General features: G+C 39.4%; 1 protein-coding gene across 5 annotated transcripts in view; it reads left to right on the top strand.

Annotated features, from left to right (window-relative positions):
- Positions 1-2,612: 2,612 nt before the first annotated feature.
- Positions 2,613-18,326, top strand: part of ADGRG6 (adhesion G protein-coupled receptor G6) — a 136,164-nt gene continuing 120,450 nt past the window's right edge. For 4 of the 5 annotated variants that reach the window (XM_025866120.2, XM_025866129.2, XM_073894015.1 and 1 more), the window contains exons 1-2: positions 2,613-3,277; positions 10,833-10,933. In XM_025866120.2, the coding sequence (XP_025721905.1) occupies positions 3,276-3,277; positions 10,833-10,933 (103 nt within the window). In that variant the 5' untranslated portion in view covers positions 2,613-3,275. The remainder of the gene's footprint in view (positions 3,278-10,832; positions 10,934-18,326) is intronic. The other variant, XM_073894016.1, reaches the window with a different exon arrangement.

Below are 18,326 nucleotides of genomic sequence, written 5' to 3' on the forward strand. Positions count from 1 at the left end.
AAAGGCAGATGCTTAACCAACTGAGCCACCTAGGCGCCCCCCCCCCCATAAGCTCTTTCAAAGAAAAGAACAAATCCTCAGTTTGAGGACAGAAGTATCAAAATACACAGATTTTACTAATGTGCTGATGAATGACAGGCCCTGTCTTGAGAAATATTTTACTATGATTCATGTAATCATATAGAAATAACATATACATTTATGAACATTCTAGCATATAATGGCACATGTAAATATACTACTCCTATCTTCTAGGCATATGTACATTTGCTTCAGTTACTATGATAGTTAATTTTATATGTCCACTTGGCTGGGCCATAGCGTCCAGATATTTGGTCAAACATTATTCTGGATGTTTCTGTGAAGATTTTTTTTTTTTAGATTTATTTATTTATTTATTTGAAAGAGAAAGAGACTGCAAGAGAGGGAACACAAGCAGGGGGAGTAGGAAAGGGAGAAGCAGGCTTCCCACAGAGCAGGGAGCCCAATGAGGGGCTTGATCCCAGGACCCTGGGATCATGACCTGAGCCAAAGGCAGACGCTTAACAACTGAGCCCCCCATGAGCCCCTATGTGAAGATGTTTTTTAAACGAGATTAACTTTCAGATCAGTGGACATTGAGTAAAGCACATTCCTAAGGTAGGAATGAGCTTGGATGAGCTCACTACACTAAACGCATGAGCTTGGAAGCAGCTCACTCCTTGGTCATGCCTTCAGATGAGACTGCAGCCTTAGCCAGTCTTGTGAGACACTGGGCTAAGTTGCCCTCAGATTACTGCACCTGAGAACCGTGAAATAATAAATATTGTTGCTCTAAAGAAAATTCTATGAGTGGCACTTAAATTTTCCTAGGACATTCTGGTGTCATAGAGACTGATTTGAATTGTAAGACCTGGATCCTAGCCCCTGGCCACTTCCAGCTAGTTAGTAGAGACCTCACATCTCTGGGTCTCATTTCCCGTTCTGTAATAAGAGAGCGTTGGATGGAGGAACTTCAGTTTCCCTTAAGTGCTAAATTCAATGTCTCTATTAATTATACTGTTTATTCATCAAAATAAACGCTGATAAAAGTCACGAGAAGAGCACACCCTGGACTTTCAGGCCTCTGAATTTGGTGGCAGGGTTCCAGCTTCCTTTCTGCCAGTAGCTGTCTGTGCTCAAGTCCTGCTCTACTTTTTTTCCACCCCAACAGTTTTCTATCACTAGCCCATCAACGTTATATAAATTTTTTTGGCACTTCTTTGTGTTGCCTGTTCATGTATGCGTGTGCATGCTCACAGTTCAAGCTGGGCTGTTCTGGCTCTGGATGTGTAATCCAGCTCTGTCACAGGAAGATTTGCCTCCAGCATTTCAGGGATTAACTCTGGCAGTTCACAAAGGGAAGGGAGCTACTTTCCAAGTGTGAGTCCTTTTTTTTCTCTTCTCATCACCCAGGAGGTGCTTCCAGATCTTTTTGCCTGCCAGCTACTTGTAGGAGCCCTGGAGTCCAGGCAGTGCACTTTCCCCAATGAGTAACTGGATTTGTATTTGCAAATCAATATTGACGAATGAAATGTTATGTGAACATTTTCCCAGCCCCCTGTTAATATCCCTTCCTTTTTTTTTTTTACGGTGATTTTAAAAGAAAATGCAATTTATCTAGTCCCATCTCTAAGTCCCAGTGAAGCAGTAGAGAGGGTTCTAGCAGGACGTTATCAGTCAACACTGTGGACCAAGCAGTTTGCCACTAGTCCTGCCAGGTTTTGCTTTCACTGAATCCGTCTGCACCCACTTTCAGACACCCCCGTGTGTTTCCACCTCATATCACAGCACCCACTCCCCCTTCAAACACTTCTTTTCCGAAGGGATTTGAACACCACAAACTAAAGGCAGTGTCAAAGGTTTTACGTATTACCACTCCTTGGGGGTATTTAGATGCATGTAATGAAGAAGACAAAATTCTAAGCCAAAATGATGACTATGTATTTATGGAACTATAGGTGTCAGCAAATCAGGGGGAGCAGGTAGTGGGTGTATCTGTGGTGGGTGCGGTGGTGGGAATAGTTACACTGGAACTGTCGCCTTCTCAGCCTCCTCTTATGTCTGGTCTTCATCCTCCGTGGAGGAGGGTGTGGTGGGAGACCATCCCCTTTCCCCGCAGAGACCACGAGATGAGGCGATGGTACGGGACTCTCCCTTCACTCCCTTCACTCCGATTTTTAGAAGGAAAAAGAGCAAGAGAACGAAGAAAGACAGAGGAGAGAGGTGAAAGAAAACAGAAGAAAAGAAAGAGAGCAGGGAAGGCAAAGGGACGGAAAAGAACAAGAAAAGTAAAGCAAAGCGGCAGCCCGGGAGCTTGGTGGAGGGGTCCCGTGCGGGGTCCTGCGTGGGTAAGAGCGCGGAATCCCAGCAGACGGGGAGGAGATGCCCACATCGCCGCCCGCATTCCGAGCGTCTCCTTTCTTGCGCGGAGAAGTCTCCTGAATTCAGGACTCACGGCTTTCTGGTGACCTCGGGTCCGCCCCGTCCCCTCCCCCCGCTGGGAGCCGAGCGAGGCCCAGCGCCAATCGCCCATCCCGACCCGGCTGCCCGTTGGGGGAGCGCCTCTCCTGCCTCGCGGTCTGACTTCTCCCTTTCTGCCCCGGGGCAGGCGATCCTGGGTGGGGCAGCCGCGCTTTGGGGACGGCCCCCGCAGCGGAGCGTCGAGACTGGGGCCGCCCCAGGGCCGCGTGGGGCCCGGTCAGACGCCGCGCACCGCCTGGGCAGCCGCACCTGAGCCCCCAGCTCGGGCCGAGGGGACGGACGCTGGGAGCTGCTGCAGCCAGCGGGCGGGCGGGCGGGCGGGGGGAACGAGAGCCACAGAAGGGGTGACCACGTGCCGCCTCCCGCGGGCGGGGGCTAGGACTTGCCGGGTCAGACCCCTCCACCCCTTCCCGGCCAAGATCACCTCGAGCACCCAGCACCAGCTCAGAGGCAGACCCAGCTTCTCGCCCTAACTTTTCTTTAACTTGCCTGTAAGGGGGAACCTGCCGCCCCGCCCGCCCTCTAGCCGCGACGATCCGCACTTGAACTCCGCCGCGCGGCCCTTCCACCTTGCGCCGCCCCGAGCGCGGGCGTGGAGTGGCTGCCGGGAAACCCCGATGAACTCTCCAGAAAAAGCGTGAAGGAGGGTCCGGCCGCCGCGCTCGGCTCGGGCGCCCGGGGTCTCCACTGGGGAACTCGGAGCAGCAGAACCAGGGAAAGACTGTGGACCATGACCGTGCGGCCCCTGGGGACCTCAGCGCAGTGATGCCAACATGTAAGTCTCACCTTTCAGCTGAGAATTCCTTCACACCTTTACCCGTATCTACTCCTCCCACCCCCACCTCAACTAAATGATTTTGTAAGGACTACATTGACAGAATAAACCGGTTTGTCTTCAGTTTGGCTCCTGAGGCACTGAGGAGTGAGCTGGTATTGCCAGGCGGAGCTGTGACATGTGTGTGCGGCTTGCTTTTTTTTTTTTTTTTTTTTTTCCCAGGGAGAGGTAAACCTCACATTTGGGCGGTGTAAAGCATAATAAAAAGGGCAGGGCTTCAAGAATGGGGAAAACGTGTTTTCGAGTCAAATTAAACAAGGAGTAACAGGCGCGGCTCCTCTATCCAGGGGCCTTGCCCTGCCAAGAAAGAGGGATCCTGGATCAACACCTGGGGGCTTGGAAAGGTACTGGTATACCGAGAAAATGTTGACTTTACACATTATCACCCTTGACTGTAGAAGTTATTCTTGGATATTTGGGTTATTTGAATTGTTAAAAAAAACGCGCAGAAAAGTTTCTTGGTTGTATTTTGTAGATTAAAAAGTAAAGGGATATGCCATTTTACGGGATGGGACCTGGGACGCGACCTGCCTTGAATTATAAGTGGGGGACATAGAGCTATGAATGGTCAGAGAAACCTAAAAGGTTTTGATTTTATGGAGCTACCATCGAAGTGGTGAGGTTCCTCAGAGCGACCCGCGAAAGGGCCACCCAGCAGGGCCTGGGCCTTGCAGAATGCAAAAAGGAAGATTGCTCTAAAAAGGGCCTATTTTTGTGGCCAATTCAGAAGTTGCTTTTTCTTGTAATATGTAATTTTCCCTCTGATGTTTTACTTAATCTTGAGCAGGTACCCTGACAGAGATTTTACTCCCTTCCACTAATAAACAAGTGTTTCTAGAAATTGATATTCACCCTCCCTTCCCCAGCTACTGGATCCTTAAGTATTTCCATTAAAATTTCCTCTTTCAGCTTAATACCTGGGAAAAGACATGCGCCTTAGGCCCTGTCTTTCCCTTCCTCGCAGCTTCTCCTCCTCTCTCCAGTCAGCACACAGTTTTAAAACAGGAAAAGAGTAGTGCCCACAAGCCTAGCCCTCTACCCCTCTGTTCCTAGTGGTGAGCAGTATAATTAGAAAACAACTAGTATTTTTATTAAAACTGCATGTGAAGTAATTCCACACCTGTGACTTTTAAGGTTTCATTTATGCCAGTGGAATCAGCAAGTATAACCTGAAGTAATTTATCTTGGGATACAGCCAACAGTCCCACATAAGACTGGTTCTCACCTACAGGCGACACATTTTGAATGAATGTGAATTTGTTTTAAACTTCAGTTTTTCCTAAAAATATAGTAAGGTTTTTAACAGCAGATATTTGTGTAGCTTCCTTTCAGCTTTCCTAGGTAATTTAGATCTCATGGAAAATGAAAAAAAGTGTGAATACCGATTTTTAAAATAAAACGTGAAACTGATCAACAGGTAATGTACAGAATTCCTCATTATGCAGTTAAGTTATATAGCCCATTTGAATTGCACGTGACTAAAACTTCTTTTGTCATACAGAGTAAAAATATGAATATTTAATCACATAAAATACAGAGTTTAGTACCCTGATTTGAGTTTCTTTATTGAGCTTTTTTGACTGAAAGCTTTTCCATTTCTTGCCAGATTATAACTGTTTCTCTCTCCATTTTGCTGTTTATAACTCATAACGGAATGGTTTAAGATGATCAGATTCTTTTTAGATATTAGTGTGTTAGAAAATATGGAAATAATACCAGCCTTTCCAAAGTAAATATTCTTACTATCTTGTTGAAAAATGTTAAAATGGGGAACACAAACTCTATTATCTTTTAAGTTTTAATTTTAATGGGTTCAAGCTCACAAACTATTTTCTGCCTACTCTTTGTGAAGAAAGTATTAATATATTGTGACATTCAGGTTATGGAATTACAGATTTTATAAATATATTTGGAGTTGTAATGACTACATATTTTTCATATCCTAAGAAATTTAATAGATTTAGCAAGACTTGTGTTAACTGGTCTCAAACTGCATGAAGCTCCTGTTCGTTCCATTTATGGCTTATATAAATTACATGACATTGTGCTTTTCCACTGTGAATGGTGAATGAGGCTATTGTCTCTTGGCTTATGGGAAATATTAGAAGCTTGTAGTTTTACTGCCTAACTGGACGCGTCACTCTGATTTCTGGAAATAATGATTTGAAAGAGAATCAGTTTATACATTAAAAATAAACTGACAACCACTTCCTTAAACTTGACCATTTTTCTAACTGCCCTTCTCTTACAGTTTACATTTCTGATGGGATGATTAAAAGTTTCTAGAGACAATTTAGACTTTAGACTAAATAGAGTAAGACTTTGTTCGATGTGTGTGGCATGCTTAGGCAGAAAACCCCCGTATCTTTCCATTTTGTTTCTGATTGGATGCCATTATTATATTATCTACATTGGATGGCATTAAGATGCATACTGGGTGACTGGGGCGATGACATTTAAAGGACTTTTCAGTGATAACTAAAAATGCCAATAAAACTTGAACGTGGCTACCTGAGTATCATCTTACTTTCCCTTATAAGCATTACTCAGGATGGAATTATTTGGAATGCCCTAAGGAAAACTTCAAGATTACTGTGTTTAAAACATTTTTAGCACACATGACAAAGGCTGAACATATTTCGTATAGGATTGGTAAAAAGAATTCACAAATCAGTAAGAAAAATATTTCTATTATAATAAACTACAAAACTGACTTGAACATGCCAATCCAAATAAAGGAAAATCAAATGAGATGCTACTTCTATCAAACTGGTAATGATGAAACAGTAATAGTGATGGGAGTATCATGACATAAACATTGATACACTTCAGTGTAAATGTGGATGGCTGTGTTGAAATTTATTTAGAAATAATTTTAAACCTACAGAAAAGTTGCAAGAATAATACAAACACCTGTTTATCCTTTATGCAGAATCACTTAATGTAAATGTTTACCCCAGTTCTGTTATTTTCCATCCTTTCTTCTTCCCTCCACCCCCTACTCTCTGTAAACGCACACACACAGTATTTTCTGAATCACCTGAATGTTAAGTTATATACATCAGGGTTTCAGGCTTTACTTTTTTAACTGAAAATTTTATTGAGAAGTTTATAGATTTACATGCAGTTGGAAGAAATAGTAGAGATTCAATGCACCCTTTACCCAGTTTCTCCCAGTGGTAACATTTTGCAAACCTGTAGCACAATACCACAACCAGGATATTGATACAGTACTCTTTTTCAGATGTGTTTCTCAGGGTCGCCTTTTAATTTCACCTGTGGTACAAGTCATGATACAAGGGATTTTTCTGCTCAAATAAGGGTCAAGATCTGTGCAGATTTGAAGAATAAATTCTTCTACCTATTTGAAGTGGGGGTGAACCCAACTTAATAAAAGAACTTGAATTGAGTAATAGAATAGCACTTTCTCTTTTTATTCATTGCTTTGGCTCGGAACATGATCTTTAACCAAAAGGAGAAATACAATTATGAGCAGACTTGAATAAACCAAATTACTTTCTCTTCACTCTAGAAGAATTAAAGTACTCTGTGCTACTCCTCATGCCCCTTTGTGATAAGATTTGACATGGAAATACAGTTGGGAGATGGGGAGTGAATGTAATTCTGACCATTGCGGGTAAAAGAATTAGTGCCATGTCAATTTCTCCACTGATTTCAAAATGTCTTCACTAATTTCTCTTTAAATTTGACTTTTAAGGGACCCCACAGGACTAAAGAGGTGCAAGATGGTAGGTTTTCTAAATTACAGATTATTTTAGTGATGTGTTTGGATTCAGTTGCATTTACAAGGGGTCATTCTGGCGTTAAAACAATTCCTATAGAACGGTTAAGTTCTAGAGTTCCTGAAATAGGATTCAAGCATATTGTGTTTTGTAGCCTATGCCATTTGAAAAGGGGAGCAAGTTTGCAGTTAGAGGTAGGTGACTTGGAAGCCAGGTGACCCAGTGGGTGTTTTGGCACTGCCACCACGGATTACGTGATCTTGGGCAAGTAGTTTAGCTTTGTAACATTTTTGCCTGTGCAGTGATTGGTTTTATTGCATAATTTTTAGATTCTGTTCAGGCGATAGAAGTCTATGTATGACTCTTTTAGTTAAAAAAAAAAAAACGTTCTTGCTCTCTTCAGAACTTTGAGGCTACAACTTAAGTGATAGAAGATTGCATTATGTTTTTTATGGTTCCCATTTAGAACCTTAGTAACCCTGTTCAGGATTTTCCGTTCTTGTGAGAAAGTTGTTTGAATCTCAGGGATGTGTCTTTGCTAAGTGATCCCCTGAGAAGACACACAGTGCTTTCCTTCCTCTGTTCTATTCTTAATTTGTTTCTGTTCTTCAGTAAACAGTCAACTGGATGAAAGTTGACTTGTCATGGGGTTTAAGTTTGGTTCCAAGTGCTTGCCCTGTCCTGGGTTCCTTTTCAATACGAAGTGATGGAGCCTTGAGACCCAGAATGCACGAAGCGCTCCATCATCATTTGCAGCTCTTGTCTGAAAGGATTGCAGGCAGCTTTTGTAAAACAGCTTCAGGATTGAGTCTGGAATCCCTAACTGTCAGAACCTGTTGTAGCAAAAGAAAGTTGTGTGATGAAATAAATAGAATTGAATGTTGCCAAGCTAACAAACATGATTCCTTGAGGATTGTTGAGAGAGCACGTAAATCTAAGAGGGGACCATTGTTTACATATAGATAAAGGAAAACTGTCATGTGCCACAAAGATTGAGAAGCTGGGAGTTGTCTTGGGCTGACACTCCTGACTGTTAATGGTACAACAGGCAGCCAGTTTTGATGCTCTGCTCCTTTATTTCCCTGGTCCTCAGCTTCCTTTTCTGTGATATAAGGTTAGACTTCATCTTTGGTCTTCCCAGCTCTAAATTTCTTTGAATATATAATTGTGTTTTTTTTTTTTAGAAGCATACTCATTCATCCATGGCATGAATTGGAAACACCACATTCATCCAACATCAATGGGAAATGTACCCATTCTTCCAAATGAGTGAACTTTCCATGTAACAGAAGTCTATCGTCTACCCCCCCTTTTTTTTTTTAAGATTTTATTTATTTATTTGAGAGAGAGTAAGAGCAGGAGCAGGGGGAGGAGCAGAGGGAGAGGAAGAAGCAGGCTCCCATCTGAGCAGAGAGCCTGATGTGGGGCTCCATCCCAGACCCTGGGATCATGACCTGAGCCAAAAGCAGATGCTTAACCAACTGAACCACCCAGGTACCCCTATGGTCTACCATTTTTAAAGCCCTTACCAAGTGCCATGCAGTATTATCTCTATCTTTTTGATGGATGATATCCTATTTACAGAAGAGGAAATAGTCCAGAGTTTTAAGGACTTGCCTCTAAAGTCACACAATAAATAGAGGCACCAGGTTGTAATTCTGCTATTCCAGAGTTCACATCCATTATTATTATATTATGATGATGACGTACTGTGGCATATTGCTTCTCGTAAGTAGTAACGTTGCTTTAAATTTCAACTGTTTTGGATGGATGTATTTTAAAACATGCCCTCCATACAGAAAATTACTCGTCAGATCTTAAGCTTTGCTCACTTTAGAATTTCCATTAGGAGCTGTGTGATGCTAGAACTTCTAGTTGGATGAATATAAAAACATGGCATGGATATCAGACATTACTCAAAATTTCTGTATTCATGGCAGACATGAATAATCCATTCCATTTCTGTTCCCAGGTGATCCAGAAGTAGTCACGAAGTCAATTGATTGGTGTTGGTTTATGACATCCTATTGTCCGTTTTTGTTTAAGCCTTTTCTTTTGATTTTAGTATGGACAGAATAACCATACTTCTATTAGAATGCCCAGGATGGTAGTAATAGCTAATGTTTGTTGAGTGCTGAGTGTCAGGCACTGTCCTTAAAAGACATGATCTGATTTAGTCATCTAGCAACTCTATGGTTTAGGTTCTACTGCCCTTTCTATTTTACAGGTGAGAAATAGGAGGTGCAAGGTGGTCAAGTAAATTTCCCAAGGGTTGCATAGCTTACAAGTAGCAAACCCTGGTCTGTCTGACTCTAGAGCTTGTTCTCTTTGCTGCTTAGGTGGTCTCTAACAGTAAAGGATGGATTGGAAATAAAGGCTTGAGGCAAGTGGAGGAATCATTTGATGTCTATTTTTGCTGACTTGAGTATTCCCTCTCCTACTTTTCTGGTTTTGTGTTTGGTATTACATATTTACTCCAGATAAGCAACCTTCAGGCATTACACAGAAGGTATTACTGTGATCCTACAGTATCTTATTGGTTGTTTCTCTTTTTAGAAATAAAAAGACACTAAATTATCACCTGGAACCATGGTAACTCCCTTTGGAGATTTTAAGATCTGGAGATTTCTTACTGCTACTTAACCATCTTCCTGCCTGATGGCTGTCATGCTCACCGATCCACTTATGGCCCTTATGGTGACCGACATTTATACTTGCTGCCCTGTTCACAGGCTTGCCTCTTCTGATGGGGTTGAGTTAATGCAAGATATCATACCACTGTTGGATGCCAAGATAATATGGATGTTCCTATCTAAATTATTATTAGGTACAATTTTGAGTTTAAAGATGAGACTACTGTATAGACAAATAATTGAGAATTTTCAAAGCATCGACCCTCCCTCTAATGTCATTTACTAGTTCTATAATACTTGGTGTTTGCTAGTCATTTAAAAACATTGATAACTATTGTTATACATAAAGACGTTATTCTTTTTGAATGTTAGTACTTCATTGCTTTAGGGGAAAGAAGACAATTGGACAATTTATTTTTATTTTAAATATTTCCATTTGTAAAGCAGCAGATGTTATAAAATGACAGCATTTCCTTGGAGTCTAAATTTTTGGAAGATTATCAGGCGCCTGGGTGGCTCAGTTGGTTAAGCGACTGCCTTCGGCCCAGGTCGTGATCCTGGAGTCCCAGGGTCGAGTCCCACATAGGGCTCTCCTGCTCGGCAGGGAGTCTGCTTCTCCTTCTGACCCCACCCCCCCCATGCTCTCTTTCTCTCTCATTCTCTCTCTCTCACATAAATAAATAAATAAAATTCTTTTAAAAAATAAATTTTGGAAGATTATAGGAGAGGTTGATATAAAATCCTCTTGCCACCCAGATGGGCATGTGACTGGTGATGCTGAAGGCTGAAACTGAAATTGCTTTATTTTTTAATAAATGAACTTGAATTATCTGAATGTTTCCCCATCTTCATTGGGAAATCACCTGTTATGTATATTCGCTGATAAGGAAGGTGCCACCAAATGGCAAATGACATGCATGGATTTTTTTTTTCTTTTGCCTCATTAGCCTAAAAGAGGTGATTTGGTTTATCACCGTTAAAGTTCCTTCTTTATTTGGAAGCAGGATTGAAAACGATTTCTGTTTTCCAATCTCTGCTGAAAACCTGCACTTGGACTATGATTGTCCTAATGCCTTGCTGAATACTGAGTGTCCTGATGGTTGCTTTCTTCCATTGCAGGATGTTTCATTCAGATCAAATGTGGAACTGTCATTGGAAATGGAAGCCAAGTTCTCTTTTGTTCTTACTTGCTTTATGTATTGTGTATGTTCCTCTTTCAGGTAAGTAAGACTCTTTCTCTTTTAAACCCTGAATTGGATAGTGATCACGTTGCCTTCAGTAAAACTGTGCTACTGATTTAAGTCAACTTTATTACTTGTCTTTTTCTTTTTCTGTTACTGTTCTTACATGTTTTTACTGTCCATGGCCTTTCTGACTTCTGTGTGAACACTCTTACTTTGATCATTGTTCTGTTTTCGAATGAGTGTATTTCTTTAATCTTTGCTGCATTTCTATTAGTTTTATTTATTTATCTAGCTCATATTGAATGATGAGATAGCTACATGTCTGACATTAAAAATGTGCTAGCTCTTTCTTCGGCTATTGAATAAATATACAATACTCAATTCTTTCTCTTTTCAAGTTTTCATATAGTTATTTATGGAAAGTATAGACTTCGTTGTGTGTATTTATCCTGATTTTCTTACCATTGCAGTATGAGACAGGAAATTTGAAATTTAAGTTTTTAGACCATGAAGTCTATTTAGTTGGATTAAAATGACATGAAAAATTTAATTTTAATTATAGCATTTTTGGAATAAAGATATCAGATCTTTGTAATTACAATTTTTTTCTGAACTTTGAAACCAGATCCGTTTAGCTGTTGTTGCAAGCTAAATTTTCTATAAACTGTTAATGATATGAATGTGCCAATCAACCTGAGGAATGTGAATGATATTTAAAAGTAAACTGTTTCTCCATTATCTGATTTTGTGCCTGAGCAAACTGCATTTCTTAAGTCCATTTTGTTTTACTCTTTTTTTTTAAATTGCTGTATTCATTCAGTATACTATATTTGTTTTTAGAATAAAATTGTTACTCATGTAGTCTTATGTATTTATTACTTTGGGTTTAATCAAGATTTTATGCATTCCATATTTCTAATATATCTGTATGTTAAAAATAATACATTTAATGAATCATGAAAATAGATTATCTGCTAAAATTGTTTATACGTAGATTAAGAAATTCGACTCGTATTTAATATATAAATATGATTTTCCAAGCCAGCAGGTATTTTAAGAGTTTCAGCTATTAACTTGGAAAATTCCTGGCACTTGCTTCATGGCTTCAAAACAAAACTGATCTTTGAAGTTTTTTTGTGTATTTGTTTCAATTTCATGACAAAGCCACTCTTTCTCTTACTTTCATTGTCAAAAAGAGGAAAGAAACTTGTGAAGAGAACTGAAAATTCAATATACATTGGATTTACTTGGTTACAGTATTGGACTTTTTCTTTGAAAAGTGACCCTCCAAGAACCAATTACATGATATAAACTAAATTACGAGATTAAAATTTTAGTCGAGGTCTATTTACTTTCACTTTTGTTAGGTCATGGCCTTTGTCAATTTTCAAGGCTTTTTCAGACCTTAAGCTGAGACTTTTTATTTTTGATGTTAATATTTTAATTGACATATGCACGTTCATTATTTAATCACTTGAATCATTGAAATGAAACACATGTTCTCAGACTAATTAAAAGGAGTCAGCTGGCTAGGACTAGGGTGGGGCCAGGGAAGCCCCTAGGTTGCAGAATTTAAGGAGGGGACTCTCAAAGTCATGGGAATCAAAGTCCTTAAGTTTGTTTTTAAGTTACTGTCTCACATAAGAAATCTTTTTAAAAAAATTCCTCCCATTACCCAGTACTTTATGTGCATCCTGTAAGGCTTTGTGACAGATAGTAACCTGTGTTTACACATGAACCCAGAACACTTTGTATCTATATATCTGTAATCATGACTCACTCAGAATGCTGCCACTTCACCCATGAGTATCTAAACTCAAAAAAATGCTTTGGGGATTATTATTGGTATTTTAATATAAATTTTTTGCCTTACAACTCAGTATAAGATTCCCTAAAATAATGCATATCAAAACTTCAGACACATCTAATGTTCAAAGTCCTGTCTTTACAACATAGTGTAATTTTGATTAACTGTATTTTTGAAGAACATTTGGTGCTTAACTGTGATGTTGTATCTCGGTGTATGCACTCTCTGATGTTTTCACTTCTCTGGATGACCTCTATGTGATCTTATGGAGTCCAGTGCCTTTCAGTGGCATCTTGATGCCAATGTCTCCTAAATCTCTATTGTCAGCGCTGGCCCCTTCCTTGACTCTGGAGTCACGTCTGGAGTTGCTTATCTTCATCCATACTTGGATATGTAATGGGCCTCATACTTCACAGGTGGGAGCAAGACTCTTGACTCCTACCTCCTGTCCCCAGATCGACTTCACTTTCTACCTGTACAATCCATCCTACTATATCCTGCTGTTCTCTCCCACCTTGCTATTTCCTAGATAGGTTGGCCCATCTGTTTCTTGACCATGCCTCCCTTATTCCCTCTTCTTCTTAAACTGCACGCACCTGGTTCTTTCTTGACACTATGCTCTTAATTATTACCACCGCAGATAAGCCTTCCTGTCCCCTAATTCAAAGGTGCCCCTAGCCACCCTCTTACCATGTTACCCTTTACTGATAATCTGTATAAATTTTGGTTGCTCCCTTGGTTTTTAATGTTTTGGTAATTTGGCTGTGATAGCTAGGGTAGAGGGTTGACAAAACCTCTTTTGATTGTTATGATTGAACTTAGGTGAGATGATTAAAAATTAGAATCCTGTAGTTTGATTTGGGTAACATCATTTAATTAAAATAATGGAATTGCAAGGTTAAGTCTTCTAGTAGGTAAGTTAACAACTATAGTCTCATGGGGCATTTACAAGGCAAATAGTATAAAGGTCTGTGCCCTTCAGGATTTAAAAAAGGAATGTAGAAAAAGCTCATTGTCCCTTGACAAGTGATGAACATAACTTTTAATAGGAACTACAACAAAACAGCAGCTGAATATTTAAACTAGTCCCACAGAAGTGGAGATTAAAACAATAAAACATGATATTTTAAATCCACTTGCTTGACAATATTTAGAAACATTGATAATATCCATATCCAGTATTCTCGAAGTTGTTGAGGAAAGGTCACACACTAATACTGTTGGCTCTGTCTCTTGGGAGAGTAAGTAGGCAACATTTTTAAAAATTAAGAATTTGTATTTTCTTTGATATATCACCTATCCTACAGAAATAAATAATATATAGAGAAATATGTATAGTATGTTAACTCTAACATTATAGTAACAAACATTCAGCAAAGACTTTAATTTTTCTTCAACAGGGAAATGACTATATAAGTTATTTTATGTTAACACAATGAAATACTATTCAGTCATTCAAAACAATGTGGTCAAACTGTGTATATTGGCTTTGAAAGATGTCAGTGATAATAATGTTAAGTTAAAAAGCAAATTGCCGAACAATATCAGATCTGTAATAGGTTGTGTTACAAAACTGGAATGTGTTATGTATATATGTGTTTAAGATTATATAAAAATCATGGTAAAACATGGAGTGATACACATCAGGCTTTAAAATGGGTCATCCTCAAGAGCATAGGTTGGAATGAGAAGGGGGAAGGCAATGGAAGTTTATACGGCTCTGAATTATTTACCTTGTTACAATGAACATATATTACTTTAGTATTTTGAAAAAACAAAAGAAAAAAAACTGCCAGGGAGACTCTTGAAGTACATGAATGTTCTAATTTTCTGTTAGACATGCAACCATTACCTTGGCTCTTCCTTTACTTGATAAGAATCTGTTAAAGGTGTTTCAAAAAATAACCTCTTTTTATGTAGCATGACACTCCATGGCTCTGAAGATGAATGATGGTATCTCAAGCAGACTGAACGTTACCGCTTCAAGTAGAATGGGAAACAAACAGCCAGGAGCCAATGAATTCCTAAGCAACCCCGAGCCTGTTTCCATACAGATAGCCTTAGTCATGAACACTGAGGGAGGAGCCTCCCTTCTCTCCTGAAAAATAGATGATATCAGCAGATTATTTAAAAGCTCAGTGTTGTTCTGATATCTATGATACATCAATCACAAAAGGGGAAATGTTTTTGAAAGTACAATCTGGCCCGAATTGTGTACTTTCTAGCCCAGAGCACAGCACAGTTCTAGAAGGCAGGTAGGTAATTGGGCAAAAGCAATCCTGTACTTTCTGTTTGTTTGTTTATTTTTCTCATGATCAAAGAATGAACAGTTATTCTATAGCATCAGTTACATTGCAATCAATATTTATGTGTTAGGCATATCACCTTATGCATATTTTTATATTTGATTAAAAATACATAGAAAAATAATCTTTTTACAAGTCTGCCAAGTTTTTTGGGCCATTTCAGTATTAATGTGTCTGAAAGGTAAAAAAACAAGGTTCTAATTGCGCCAACTTTTTTTTTTTTAGTTCCAGTCTACTTAACATACAGTGTTATATTAATTTCAAGTGTACAATATAGTGATTCGGCACTTCCGTACGTCACCCAGTGCTCATCAGGACAAGTGCCCTCCTTAATCCCCATCACCCATTTCACCCGTCCCCCCACCCGCCTCCCCTCTGGTACCATTAGTTCTCAGTAGTTAAGAGTCTTTTCATTGGCCTCTTTCTCTCTCTCTCTCTTTTTTCCTTGCTCGTTTGTTTTGTTTCTTAAATTCCATGTATGAGTGAAATCATATGGTATTTGTCTTTCTCTGACTTATTTCACTTAGCATTATGCTCTCTAGCTCTATCCATGTTGTTACAAATGGCAAGATTTCATTCCTTTTTATGGCTGAATATTATTCTATTGTATGTATATACATACCACATCTTATGCACACCATATGTCATACCATATCACGTGTATACATACCACATCTTTATCTTCTTTATCCATCCATCTATCAATAGACACTTGGGCTGCTTCTAAAATTTGACTATTGTAAATAATGCTGCTATAAATCACTCATCATCAAGGAAATGCAAATCAAAACTGCAACGAGATATCACCTAACACCTGTCAGAATGGCTAAAATCAAAGACACAAGAAACAATAATCGTTGGAGAGGATGCGGAGAAAGGGGAACCCTCACACACTGTTGGTGGGAATGCAAGCTGGTGCAGCCACTGTGGAAAACGGTATGGAGGTTCCTCAAACAGTTGAAAATAGAGCTACCCTACGACCCAGCAGACTGTTCTTATCAAGTGAAAAAATAGCCAGAATAATGATCAAGCAACTAACAGAAAATTACATAGTAACAAAGTTTGTCTTTCAGTAAGGATCAAAATGCTCCAAATTACTATCTGCAGCCATCAGCTAAAAGGCTCTTTTGTTATTCTACACTTGAGATTAGAGGAGTCAATGTGATTAAATAAACAAACCCCAGAAATATGTACACAAAAATTTCCTTAAAGCATCTTCCCAGATAATTTCCTTTGTGTACTTTTGAGATGGTCTGAATTTGATGTAGGTAACTATGAAATCCTACATTGGGGTCGAAACGTCAGTCACATAAATGTGGAAAGAGAATGACTTGTCACCACAGTGACAATTTCAAGTGACTGAGCAGTGTGACGGGGCCACTAACGAAGCTGGCCCCACTTAGCTTTAGGAAGAGAGGGTTGTCAGCAGAACCTGCTCTTCCCTCCTGGTCAGGTCACATTGTCTGCAGGCATGGTTGTCATCCTTTAGAGAGAACTCGTGATTGTAGCAGCAGAGGGCAGATGTGCTTGGTGATGGGTCTCGAGCGCTCTGAGGAATGTTCCGGGGCATCTGGGTCTCTGCTGTGCTATGAGAAGCCTCTGCGGGGGTGGGCTGCCACGGTAGACTCACCGCCTTCATCAGACACAACATGGTTGCTTTTGTGTAGCAATTCTTTTTTTTTTTTAAAGTAAAAATCCTGCTGAATAAGAAAAAATTAGAGAAATGGCACATTTACTTTGGAGCAATGAAGTCAGTGGGAATAAGATAGTGGCCTTCAGATATTTGAAGAGTGGTCATTTGAGAGTGATAACAGACTTATTCTAAATTCTCTCAGAGCAGAGATAAGATGATTGAGTTGGTGCTCTGAGTACCAGATGACTCTTCTAGTAATTGGTTGCCAAGAAGTAAAACCAGCTGTCCTTTAAATTCCTCATCGCTGGGAATCAGGACATGAAGAAGGAATCTTAATGTTGAAGAAGAATTTGTACTAAAGACCTTGAAGTTCTTCTCAATTTACAACTTAAAGAGTAAGAGAGAGGTGTGTGTGTGTGTGTGTGTGTGTGTGTGTGTGTGTTGTATAGGCTAGTTTTTTGAGGTACACAGAGTTTTACTTCAAAAGTTTCTTCTGTGTGCATTTCCTTTCAGTGTAGCAGGTAATTTTTATATTGAACTGGAGATTGGGCAGGTAACTTTGTTTGATAGGAGAAACCTGAGGGTACTCTAGACTTTGGCAGATACATTTTCCTCCACGTTCAAATGAATAATTCTTAAGGAGTTTTCATTTTATTTCAGCAAGCAGAGTATGTGCTTTTTGGCACCATTCTTACTACGACTGCAATATCATAGGATTCCGTAAGTCAAGAATGTGGAAAAGAACAAAATGGAAATGAACCAGAGAGAGAGAGAAAGAGAGAGAGAGAGAGAAACTTATTCCAGATTTTAAAAAGTAAATATATTTTGCAGGGCGTGGCAGCAAAGGAGAGAAGTATGGAGGTTAGATGAGAAAATATATTCTCCCCACAGAGTGTAAAGTTACAATATTATAAACATCCTTTCCCTTCCGCTGCACTAAGGCAGTAAAACACCTGAAAAGAAAACAATGTCTTTCAGATAAACCTTTCTAACCTTATAAAACAAAACAAAACAAACAAACAAAAACCTCTCAGAGAGACATAAAGTAGTCTTGGTTTACAGTCATTCCTAAATCAGCTTCATCTTAAACTTGTGATTGAGAAAGGATACACTGTTTTAAAAAAAATTACAAAGTTTTCTTTCGTACATCAACTCTTATGAATCAAAAAAGATGTCTTTCTCCAACATAATCTGCCTCCTGCCTGGTGCTCCTGGTTTAGATAAAGAAAAGCGAGAAAGTGTTCGTTCACACTAGAGCTCAGGGGATAGATTGTGTCAACTCAATTAAAAATCAGATTTTTTTTCTTCCCTTTAATTATGAAATTACACTAATCACTGTTATTAGTCAGGGCAAAGCTACACTGCTCATGCTCTTTGCAAATCTCCGAACAAAAAGATCTTCTTAGATTTCCTTCGCTGGTCAAAACTTTAAAGAGTGTTGTCAAAGTGAAATTACAGAGCTGAAAAAAAGAAAATCGTCTGAATGGGAATATTAATCTCTGCTTTTAAACACTTCCACAGTTCTTTCCTTCCTTTATTTTACTTTTTGATTTAAGTATGTATCATTAATACTGGCCCCTATTAAGTATATGTAACAGTTTTGCTGGATTACTGGCTTTATTGAAGAGAATTTTAAGGCACAGGATGAGAGTTTTCTGGTCCTAGTGATTTCAGTGGCCTCAG

The sequence above is a fragment of the Callorhinus ursinus genome, unplaced genomic scaffold (genome assembly GCF_003265705.2).
Source record: "Callorhinus ursinus isolate GAN/ISIS: 27379988/994484 unplaced genomic scaffold, GSC_fseal_2.0 scaffold6, whole genome shotgun sequence".
NCBI lineage: Eukaryota > Metazoa > Chordata > Mammalia > Carnivora > Otariidae > Callorhinus > Callorhinus ursinus.